We start from the raw sequence: 12,720 nt of genomic DNA, 5'->3' as shown, positions 1-12,720 counted from the left end.
TTTAATAAATGGAATTAATTAGCTAGGACGAAGTGAAGACAGTACAACATCTTGAAGGGAACTATCTCTTTGCATGGCAGCTTTGAACTCATCAAAAGTGACTTTACCATCACTATTTGCATCCATTAAATCAAATATCTCATCAAGTTTTCCAGGTTCTGTTATATCCATTGGAAGGCAATCTTCAGGAAGTGCCTACAATATTTTCATCAAATAAATTACTAATTATATTCTTTGAAAAATAAACAAAAGATGTTACTCACTCAGTCTTATTTTCTATCGCGGGGTTCAGAATATAAGGATCAAAGCATTTAAATTTTTTTGATTACATGAAAATCAAGTTATTTGACTCTCCAAATTATATCATGTCGCATAAATGCGACCGGGAGAGTAGTAGATATACAATGGCTAGAGATGCTGTTGTCATAACAATTTTCACAATGGCAATACAAGATATACACATGGTGATATTATGGACAAAAAGTGTCAAATATATTCGTATACTATCAAAAATAGTTTAAATATACTCCTCATGAGTTTCGGTTTAAGTTACAGTATAATATGTTGTTCATAGATGCGAATTATGCAAACTTTCATCAAATTCATCATTTAATATTTTATGTTCAAGAATAAAAGAACTATCCGATATTTATAGCGACTAAGATAAACAGAGAGCAAATTTCCAATATTATCATAATATATATTATCGATTTTCATAAATAAGAAGGGAATAGAATTATTACTCTCAACATGGATGCAACTTCTTCCTTGCTAATGCAGCCTGACCGATCAGTGTCATACATCTGATTACAATAAAGTAACAACATTATAATCTAAATTATCCAAAACAAAACAAAAAGTTTAAGACGTGTACTTACTTTTTAGGCTAATTATTACTGCCTAACTTTATAAGTAAACATCTCAAATTCATACCTATAATATAGGATCACCAATTTTCACCATGTCGAGTTTTGCTCTTTAATGTTATTTTTTATAAGTTTCTGCGTACTGATTGCCATGAGATACGCGTACCTGAAAGCAAAGACGAAGTGCATCATCCCCTTGTGAATACTTGAGGCTAGAGAAGCCGCCTATTATCTCTCTCATGTCCACCGTTCCATCACGGTTGTTGTCAAATAGATCAAATATCCTCCCAGCCAAAGGCACCAACGATGTCATCTCCATAGCTTTTAGCACCTCTTCGAACTCCAACAATGTTGCATTTTCTCCATTTTTGCATCTGTGCAATTTTCCTTTCCCACATTACTAATGTACACAACATTTTACTACAACTAAATCTCATTGATGATGTGTAACTATGCTTACATTTTCTTGAAAATGTGGCTGAGGTTTTCCAGTTCTTCAGGCTTGAGGTCATAGGAGGAACCAACTAACTTTTTCAACTTCTTAGTTCTCAAAGAGAAGCTGGTGCTGAGGACACTAGCCATGGCTGCTGCACGAAACTTGCGACGAGCATTGAAGCTTTGAAGTCTAGAAACAATCTCAGCATCCATCTCCTCTTCCTTTGCTAACTCTCCCCTTACCCATGCATGTTCAACTATCTGTTGGGTTCAAGGTGTATGTGAATGGAAAATGGAGAAAAAAAAAATGGTGGAGAGAACGGAGACATCAATTTGGAAAGTGTACTCCCAAATTGGAAAGTTCACTCATTTCTCCCACATTGATGGGAAAAGAGAACTTGTGAGTGTTTATAATGAGAAACACTAACTTCATATGGCAAGTGAGGTAAGGAAAAAGAGATGCCTTGTGCCATCGATGCCGTTGCTCGGCTTCGGATCAATTGAGATTTAATTTTTTAGACAAAATTTATTTGAAACTTGTTTACAAGTGATAATTTAATCCAAAATTCCAAAATCTGAATTTCTCCAAATGTGGGCGCAATTCCAACGTATACGCAACGCACATCACGAAGGAATGCGACCCTTCCAGAAAAGGCACAGTACTGTTTCGAAATGCGATCGATCTGTGCGCGCAGATCAAAAACTGCGGATGCAGTTCAAACGCATATGCTCACTAGAATCTACAAAATATCATCTGCGGCCGCACTTTGGGCGCAGTTCCAGAGCAAATACGTGACTGTTACAGAAAGGTGCCTTTCTGCTGAATACCTGTTATTTTCCTCAGGTATGGATATGAATTTTGACAGCAAAAACACTTCTATACTTAACAAAAACTCTGTGTGATCATTAAGCTGTTGAGTGAGTTCGTAGAATCCGACAATTTGAGGTACCGTTGTTGTTCTGATTATAAGTCATTTTATCCTGGGAGAAAGATTTCATAACCTCGGGTATAGTGAGGGAAATTATTCCTTAAGGACACTCCGTGAAATCGGGGGACTTGGCCTTAAATTCTGTTTCATCTATTTTCTGAAATCTAACACATTTCTTGGATAGATTATTAGTAATCTTGTGTTGAAGGTGTTAAAGAACTTCAAAGGTGTTCTTGTTTGTACATGAACTATTGTTGAAGTTGGTGTTGTATATTTATACATATTCGTGTACCCGAAATACACATGAAATAACAATCTTAAGGAATAAACCTTACAGAATCTGTAGTGCTTGTTTTTGGAGATTAAAGCTTTAAGTTTTCTACTCCGTTTGAATTTAACTAGTGATTTGAAGACATAAAATCTTCATCACAAATTGAAATCGCTCGGTTGACGATTGGAAGTCATAAAAACTTCATCGTTAACTAGAAACAAGAGAGGTGTTTAAGTTATTGCAACTTGTTAATAAGTAGTATTCTAAAAATACTAAATTTTCTCGTCTTGTGGTGACAGAAAAAATGACTAACGAAAGTCAAATGCAAGATGCAGCTACGACTGTGGGGGCAACTAGTATTTCCTCAACAAGTCGAGCAAATGCTCTGCAACCAATGGCACCTGCGGAGAAGCCCAGAAAATTTGCGGGCATTGACTTTGAGAGATGGCAGAAAAAAATGTTCTTTTACCTCACCACTCTATGCCTTCAAAGGTTCACTAGTGAGGATGCTCCTGAGGTACCCGAGGGAACTTCGGACAAAGAGCATTCCATGATTGTAGAGGCTTAGAAACACTCGGACTTCCTTTGCAGGAATTATATCTTAAGTGGTCTCCAAGACGACCTCTATAATGTTTACAGTGAAACTAATCGAAGGAATTGTGGGGGGCAATAGAACGAAAATACAAGACAGATGATGCGAGGATTAAGAAATTCTTTGTTGCAAGGTTCCTGGACTTTAAAATGATAGATAGAAAATCGGTTGTCTCTCAAGTGCAGGAATTGTAAGTAATCATCCATGATCTCTTAGCGGAAGGTTTGATTGTGAATGGTGTATTTCAAGTAGCAACGATCATTGAGAAGCTACCACTTATGTGGAAGGACTTCAAAAACTACTTGAAGCACAAACGCAAGGAGATGACTGTCGAAAATCTTATTGTCCGACTGCGTATTGAAGAGGATAATAAGGTTGCCGAGAGAAGGTTAAAAGAGAATTCTACAATTAATGGAGCACATATTGTAGAAGATGACCAAAATAATTCTAAGAAAAGAAAGAAAGTTGAATAAGGAAGCAATCAACTCAAGAGGAAATTTAAGGAAAAATGCTTCAATTGGGGCAAGATTGGCCACAAGTCCACGGATTGTCATGCCTCGAAGAAAGGCAAGAAAAAATACCAAGCTAATATGGTTAAGCCCAACAAAGAAAGTGATGATTTGTGTGCTATGTTCTCAGAATGCAACTTGGTGGGGAATCCTCGCAAATGGTGGATAGATTCTGGTGCCACCCGCCATGTTTGTGATAACAAAGAGTTGTTTTCGTCATTCGTTCCGGCTCAAGTAGAAGAAATGATCTACATGGCTAACTTCGCTACGGCTAAGGTAGAAGGAACAGGAAAAGTAGGCTTGAAAATGACTTCAGGAAAGGTCTTGACACTTAACAATGTCTTGTATGTTTCAGAGTTACGTAGGAACTTAATTTCTGTTTCACTTCTAAACAAGAAAGGATTCAAATATGTAACCGTTTCTGGAAAAATTATAATTAGCAAAGGAGAAATGTATGTAGGAAAAGGCTATCTCACTGAGGGTCTTCATAAGATGAATGTAATGAATGTTGAAATCAATAAAAATTCAAATTCTTCTTACTTTCTCGAGTCTTATAATTTGTGGCATGAACGTTTAGGCCATGTTAATTACAAAACGTTATGAAAAATGATTAACTTAGAGGTTTTGCCAAACTTTGAGTGCAATAAATCAAAGTGTCAAACGTGTGTGGAATCAAAGTATGCAAAGCATCCTTATAAGTCCGTTAAAAGGAATTCCAATCCCTTAGACTTAATACACATTGACATTTGTGATATGAAGTCAACATCATCACGTGGTGGGAAAAAATATTTCATAACTTTTATTGACGATTGCACTAGATATTGTTATGTCTACTTGCTAAATAGTAAGGATGAAGCAATAGATGCATTTAGGCAATACAAAACTGAAGTTGAAAATCAGTTAAAGAAAAGGATAAAAATGATAAGATGTGATAGGAGTGGAGAATATGAATCTCCCTTCGCCGAAATATGTGTAGAGAATGGAATCGTCCATCAAACTACGGCCCCGTATTCACCTCAATCTAACGAAATTATAGAAAGGAAAAATCGAACGTTGAAGGAAATGATGAATGCCTTACTTATAAGTTCCGGTTTACCGCAAAACTTATGGGGGAGGCTATCCTTACAGCCAACCGTATACTCAATAGAGTTTCCCATAGTAAGACACAATCAATTCCTTATGAAAAATGAAAAGGAAGGAAACCTAACTTGAAATATTTCAAAGTGGGGGGATGTCTAGCAAAAGTCCAAGTTTCTATGCCTAAAAGGGTTAAGATAGGACCTAAGACGATGGACTGTGTGTTCATAGAATATTCTAAAAGTAGTAAAGCATGTTGGTTTTTGGTTCATAAATTCAAACATTAGGATATTAATGAAAATATGATAATTGAATCAGATAATGCTGAATTCTTTGAAAATATTTATCCGTATAAAACTAGACATGAATAGTCTAGTGGGGGTCCTAAACGACCTCGAGATGAACCAAGTGAGAATGTACATAATGAATAAAATCCAAGATGTAGTATACGTCAAATAACGTCAACTTCGTTTGGTTCGGTTTTTGTAATATTTCTCTTTAAAAATGAGCCTCAAATATTTAAAGAAGCAATATCGTCATCAGACTCATCCATTTAGAAAGAGGCAGTCAATAGTGAGATTGATTCAATCTTAAGCAACCATACTTGGGAATTGGTTGATCCTCCTCCAGGAAATAAACCTTCAGGCTCTAAATAGATCTTCAAAAGAAAAATGAAAGCGGATGGTGCTATTGACAAATACAAGGCAAGACTTGTATTAAAAGGCTTCAAACAAAAAGAAGGTCTTGATTACTTTGATACATACTCGCCGGTAACAAGGATAACGTCGATTCGAATGTTAATTGCCTTACCGGCAGTATATAGTCTTGAAATCCATTAAATGAATGTGAAAACCGCATTTCTAAATAGAGAATTGGAGGAAGAAATTTACATGAAACAACCTGAGGGTTTTGTGGTTCCAGGAAAAGAAAATAAGGTGTGTAAACTTGTTAAGTCACTTTATGGACTAAAACAGACACCTAAGTAATGGCATGCAAAGTATGACCAAACCATGTTGGTAAACGGATTCAAGATAAATGAATGTGATAAATGTGTTTATATTAAAGACACTCCAAATCATCAAGTCATTGTGTGTTTATATGTGGATGATATGTTGATCATCAGTAGAGACATTTCAGAAATAAATGCAATGAAACGAATGCTTGAGAGCAAGTTCGATATAAAAGACCTTGAAGTTGCAGATGTGATCTTAGGAATCAAAATCCATAGAACTCCACAAGGGTTGGCATTGTCAGAGTCTCATTATATCAAAAATGTACTTGACAAATTCAAGTATATGAAATTCGGTATTGCCAAGATTCCATTGGATGTGAGCTTTGCACTTCGAAAGAATGAAGGTGAAAGTGACTCACAATTGGAGTACGCAAGAGTATTCGGATGTTTAATGTATATAATGAACTGTACACGACCAGACATAGCATGCACTATTAGTAAATTGAGTCTGTACACGAGTAATCTCAATAAAACTCATTAAATGGCAATGAAAAGAGTTTTGGAGTATCTTAAATACACTCAAGACTATGCTTTGCATTATAATAAATATCCTGCGGTACTCGAAGGATATAGTGATGCAAATTGGATCACCGGATCGAACAAAGTAAAATCCATAAGTGGATATGTATTTACTTTCGGTGGAGGAGCAGTCTCTTGGAAATCATCCAAACAAACTTGTATTGTTCGTTCTACAATGGAATCTGAATTTATCGCATTGGATAAAGCCGGTGAAGAAGCAGAATGGCTTCGAAATTTCTTGAAAGATATTCCTCATTGGACCAAACCAGTGGAACCAGTATGTATACACTGTGATAGCCAAGCGGCAATAGGTAGGGCAGGGAGCATGATGTACAACGGTAAATCTCGTTACATACGACAGAGACATAATACCGTTAGGGAACTTCTCTCTACTGGAATTATCACTGTTGACTATGTAAAGTCAAAGGATAATGTGTCGGATTCACTTACAAAAGGCCTATCTAGAGAAGGAGTGGAAAGGACATCTAAGGGAATGGGTTTAAGGCCTAAGACAAGTCAGCATGGCGGTAACTCTACCTAGAAAACCGGAGATCCCAAGAGCTAGGTTCAAAGAGATCAAACAAAGTTGTGTCTGACCGGTTCAACATTGTCAATTACCCAACTCATTCTCATGATGTAGACAATGTGTAGTAAACAAGGATAAGACTAAAGTGAAAAGTCTTTTAATGATTATCTGAATTTGGCAGATTTGATCAAATAGTTTAATCTACAGGATTAAACGTTTAGAAATCACCTATGTGAGGGCGAAGTGGAAGCCGCTTCAAAGAGAATGTTAGTAAAAGCCTATTCTCTAAGCTCTCATGAAATCAGGACGTGTTCATGGCTGAAAAGAACAAAAACGTGAGAACCATAAACAGTAAAAGGTTGGTTGTGTGACATGTGTTGTCTAGGTGTACATTAAAGCTTGACGGTTCAAAGATATCAAATCTACCGATTGACCGAGTGCATCCGATGTATGTTCACTATGAAAAGTTCAGAGAGAAACCTACTTATCCAGATGCAATCAGTCTTTGCTAAATGATCACATACTTGTCCGTAAAATTTTCAAAAGATAGCCATTCCCCATTCATGTGGGGGATTGTTGGGTTCAAGGTGTATGTGAATGAAAAACGGAGAAAAAAATAGTGGAGAGAAGGGAGACACCAATTTGGAAAGTGTACTCCTAAATTGAAAAATTCACTCATTTCTCCCACATTGGTCGGAGAAGAGAACTTGTGAGTGTTTATAATTAGAAACACTAAGTCCACATAGTAAGTGATGTGAGAAATAAGAGATACCCTGCGCCATCATTGTCGTCTCTCGCTCGACTCAGCTTCGACTTCGAATTCGAATTTGAATTTGGATTTGTCAAATAATCGATCGATGAGATCTAATTTTTTAGACAAAATTTATTTGAAACTTGTTTACAAGTGATAATTTAATTCAAAATTCCAAAATCTGAATTTCTCCAAATGTAGGCGCAATTCTAACGCATACACAACGCACATCACGGAGGAATGTGACCCTTCGAGAAAAGGCACACTGTTTTGAAATGCGACCGATCTGCGCACGCAGATCAAAAACTGCGGATGCAGTTCAAGCGTAGATGCTCACTGGAATCTGCAAAATGTCATCTGCAGCCGTACTTTGGATGCAGTCCTGGCGCAGTTCCAGCACAGATACGTGACTGTTACAAAATGGTGCCTTTCTACTGAACCAATGCATCCTTTCTGAAAGGATACACTTAAGGCTATAAATACCTGCTATTTCCCTCAGGTATGGATATGAATTTTGACAGCAAAAACACTTCTATACTTAACAAAAACTCTGTGTGATCATTAAGTTGTTGAGTGAGTTCGTAGAATCCGACAATTTGAGGTACCACTATTGTTCGGATTGTAGGCCATTTATCTTGGGATGATGATTCCTTAACCTCGGTAGGGCATTTATCCTGGGAGGAATATTCCTTAACCTTGGGTCCAGTGAGGAAAATTATTCCTTAAGGACACTCCGTGAAGTCGGGGAACTTGGCCTTAAATTCTATTTCATCTATTTTCTAAAATCTAACACACTTCTTGGATAAATTATTAGTAATCTTTTGTTGAAGGTGTTAAAGAACTTCAAATGTGTTCTTGTTTGTACATGAACTATTGTTGAAGTTGGTGTTGTATATATATACAGATTCGTGTATCCGAAATACACATGAAATAGCACTATCTATACAATAAGTTAGTTAAATGGAAAAGTTCAAAAATAAAATTATTGGGACACTATTTGTTTTTTTATAGTTGTGGTTCTCAGATCAGTTTGAGCACACCTCAACTAATTTCAGGATATATAACTGCAATGGGTGGCAGGGGCAGAGCGCGCTAGCTAATAGTGAGGGGGTTCGGTGGTAAATTATACTATTTATACAAGATTAAAATTATTTTTCATGTATATATAGTAGACGTTGAACCCCCTTCGACTCATTCTTTTGTTCACATTTTTCGATTTTGAACTCCCTTAGTTAAAATATTGGCTCCGCCACTGATGGGTGGAGCAGTGGCGAACCTAGGATTTTAGGGTCGTGAGTGCTCAGGAGGTTCAAACACACATATTAACACCCAAAGTTTTAAGGTTCCACTAGAAATCAAAGCACCCAGCTATCTTTTTGATTTTATGAGTGCTTTTTTCCATCTTATACCAATTTTTATACATTTCTTATATAATTATACCTATTCTGCATCAGGTTTAATGAGTACCAGAGCACCACATTTTCAACCTAGATCCACCCCGGTGGAGCTAGGGTACCCAAAAGGAGTTTTGTCAAAAAATTATAGTGTATACATAAGATTAAAGCTGATTTTCATGTATATTTAGTTAATATTGAATCTCCTTAATTAATGGATTCGCCACTCGGTAATTGCTTGTGACCTCCTATCATTTTAGATACTTGAAAGAATCATCTATTATTTTTAATTTTTTGGATTAATAGAAAGAAATCATCTATTAGGCAAATTTTTATTATTTTTTTGACACAATTAATATAATTTTGTGACAATAAAAAATTGGCACAGCTGGAATTTTCACTAAAAAAGATCGAATTAAACCTCTTGAGCAGTAGGCCTCATGTTAGGATCAACTTTCAAGAGACTGGAAATTAGTTGCTTTGCTGATGAAGATATTTTCTTCCATGTTTTCTCATCAAAGCTGAACTGTCCCTGCATAAATTTAAAATTTTCATTTTTTATTAATTAGAAAGAAAGAGACAACATCATGAAATTAAATAATCAGAGAAAATTAAATTATATGTGAAATAGTATATAGTAGGGAGGGTGACTCACATTTAATATCATTTGTTGCTTTTGCCGATTGGACGGCGCGAAGAAAGGTGGGTACCTGAGGTTATATTGGACATTCATAATAAAACATTATTATAATTATTATTATTATTATTATTATTATTATTAACCATTATAAGAATGAAATTATCTCATTTAACCATTAAGTTTTATTAATTAAATATATGATGAAGAGGGCTACTGCTTATATCCTCTATTTCTTTTTCTAAAAAAATTAAATGAGGATTAAAAGGGGGCAAACGGGAGCTGCCTCATTCAAGTCAAATCCACTAAAAATAACTAAGATGTGGATCATGGGGGTTTCAATTATTTAATTATAAATATGTATAAATGCTAGTAATACTCTATTATAATTTATGTACCTTTCAATAATTGAGGTGGTGAGTAATCCTATGAGGTCTGACAAAGAATATCACTTTAATTTGTATAAGACCTTTTCTATTAAACTCTTAACACCTTTCTAATATTTGGTCAGTTATTTCACATGTAGCTATATCAATTGATGTATGTATACCATAAGGAAAAATTAAGGGCCATAAAACTAAAATCACTTATAAATGAATCAGTCTGACTATAGAAGCATTTGTCTTACCTAATACTATTCTCTATACAAACTTAATTGATGTTGTACCAACTTGTTTATTTAATTTATAAATATCTCTAAACTCGATTAGCAAATTCATTTCAAATTTTTTTCTCTTGATAATCGTGATGTCACGCATGAAGTCAAGTTTATTTGAAGTTTTTATTTATTTATTTTTTGCTACCAAATTTAACCGATAGTGTAAAGATTATTTAGCACAGTCAGGTCATCCCGAAAATATCCACATGCAACTTTCAATAAGATAGATTAGAGGAAATTAAGCATACTAACCCGGAGAGGAGAATGTAAAGGATAACACCAAGTGACCAAATATCAGTCTTGGTGGTGATTTTCTCTCTCGAAAGTGCTTCTGGTGAAACATAATCAATTGAACCAAACAAACCAACAACTGGATTTGCAAAATCCTCGAATGAACTGAGCCCAAAGTCCATGATCTTCAGTGGTGAATTTTTATCCTTGTTTAAGAATAAACAATTCTCTGGTTTCAAGTCCCTGTGAACTATATTTGCCCCATGTAGCGCCTCAAGTCCCTTAGCTATTTGTCTTACCACTGCAGCAGCACCGGCCTCGTTATAATACCTGTTAGCAAAATTAAAATTATTAGGAGAAAGGAGGACAAAAGAAATGATATAAATTAATAACAGAAAATTAAATGCTTGTGGAATTTAAAACAGTTTCATAATAATTTGATTTTAATGTTTGAGTGTCGTGCATCCGCTATTAAGGCATGACGAGGTCTCTTTATATCGTTTTAGACGTGGTTGAACCACGCCAAAATCGATTTCTTTTAATCATGATATCGGATTTTCATGTAGTTCAAGTGCAATTAGATTTTCATATCAAGATTAAAAATTTTAATTAATTTTTATTTTATTTTATTTTTAAAGAAAAAAAAAAGCGTATAGTCAAACACCACGAACATAAACAAATATAGAATGTATTGAGGAATACCTTGCTTGTCCAACAATCCGATCAAATAACTCCCCACCAGAGCAAAGTTCCAAGATGAGATGAACCCCATAAGAATCCTCACAAACATCATACAAATGAATCACATTTGGATGAGGTGATACATCTTCAACAATCTTCCTCATCACTAACAATTCATTTGTCAACAAACTCTCTGATATCAAAGCTCTTGAGTTATTATTAGTAGTAGTAGTATTGTTCTTATATTCTTTCTTCTCCGGCGGTCCGAACCGCCGGAGAGTCTTGATGGCAACAACTTCATGTGTTGTTCTACTTTTTCCTCTCCTTACTACTGAGAAGCCTCCTCTTCCAAGAATATCTGTCACTTCATATTCATTACTTAAACTTGTTGTTCTATCTAACACCTTTTGTCCCATCAAAAAGTCTACTTATATATGAGGTCTTAGGAGGGTGTTGAAGAAGAAAGAAATAGAGAAGTAGTAGTTGAGTTTGATCTAACTGATTGAGTAATTATATCATCAAATTATAATGATTATATAATGATTGAGATTTGTAATTATGGTCTTTTGTTCATTCTTCTTACATTATTTTTTGTTGGGGGCCGGGCAGGGTGGGGTACAGTGGGATCATGAAATGTTATAACCAAATGGCAACAAAGGGGAGAGCCTAACAACAACAGACAATTGACTAAGTCATAAAATTAATAACTTAATAATTTTGAAATTAGGCTAATTATTATCTTTGTTCTTGAATCATATAGAGAAGGCCTGTACAAATTTTTACTGTTGATCTTATTTAATAATAGTACTTTAGCTTACTTGTTGGATTTCATATTTGATTTACATAAATAGGTTGTGATGATTAGTAATGAAATGGATATTGGAACCAAACTAACTCAATTTCAAAAGCTAGTCTATGAGGGATTATTATTCAAGACCATATAAGAAAATGAATAATGTGGGACTCCAACACTTCCTGCACGCTCAAGATTATAAGACGGGTTGCCCAACATTAGATATATGAACTGAATACATCTGACTTTGATATCATGATAAGAAAATGGATCTTGGCCTAAATCAATCACAAAAATTAGCTTTTGAGGGAACGATTGTTCAAGCCCACGTATAACAAAGTCCTCTAGCTAATTAATCCCTAAATGACCTATGTGGAACTCCAACGCTACTTTCGTACATGACTAATATATGAAATGCACTCATCTCCTTTATCCTTATCCTCTTCTAAATCTTCTCGTGCAGTATTTGCGATGATCAAACTACAAGTATATATATATATATATATATATAAAAACTACCTAACATGTTAAAATCTAAATTCGAATTAATTTCTAGATCAAAAATTATTATATTTGCATCAGCGGCCCAACAACTAAGCGAAGTAATAAGTCTCGTAAAATCATAAATAGAAGTTAGGTCCGGATTTTCTATCATCTTACCTACAATCATAGATAAATAAAGTTTCAACAATATAATCTTATACATTGATATACTATATACACTTCAAGATATTGTTTGGTTCGACTTAAAGTTCAAACTAGTCTAGCAATTTTGTGACAATATTTAAATTTTCTTTGTAAAGAAACAGCAAAAAGTGAAGTAGTGTTAGTTCTCCTGA

At 35.0% G+C, this 12,720-nt stretch overlaps 1 protein-coding gene across 1 annotated transcript; it reads right to left on the bottom strand.

Moving 5' to 3' along the window:
• On the bottom strand, positions 1 to 11,667 carry LOC107839378 (calcium and calcium/calmodulin-dependent serine/threonine-protein kinase; the record flags this gene model as incomplete). Its single annotated transcript, XM_016682834.2, is given in 8 exon segments — positions 1 to 195; positions 744 to 803; positions 1,033 to 1,240; positions 1,327 to 1,562; positions 9,303 to 9,413; positions 9,537 to 9,591; positions 10,429 to 10,737; positions 11,110 to 11,667. Coding segments are annotated over 8 exon segments (1,551 nt in total). The 5' UTR covers positions 11,505 to 11,667.
• Between the last annotated feature and the right edge of the window lie 1,053 nt (positions 11,668 to 12,720).

The sequence above is a fragment of the Capsicum annuum genome, chromosome 8 (assembly GCF_002878395.1).
Source record: "Capsicum annuum cultivar UCD-10X-F1 chromosome 8, UCD10Xv1.1, whole genome shotgun sequence".
Classification (NCBI taxonomy): Eukaryota; Viridiplantae; Streptophyta; class Magnoliopsida; order Solanales; family Solanaceae; genus Capsicum; species Capsicum annuum.
This window is presented reverse-complemented; position numbering and strand designations above follow the sequence as displayed.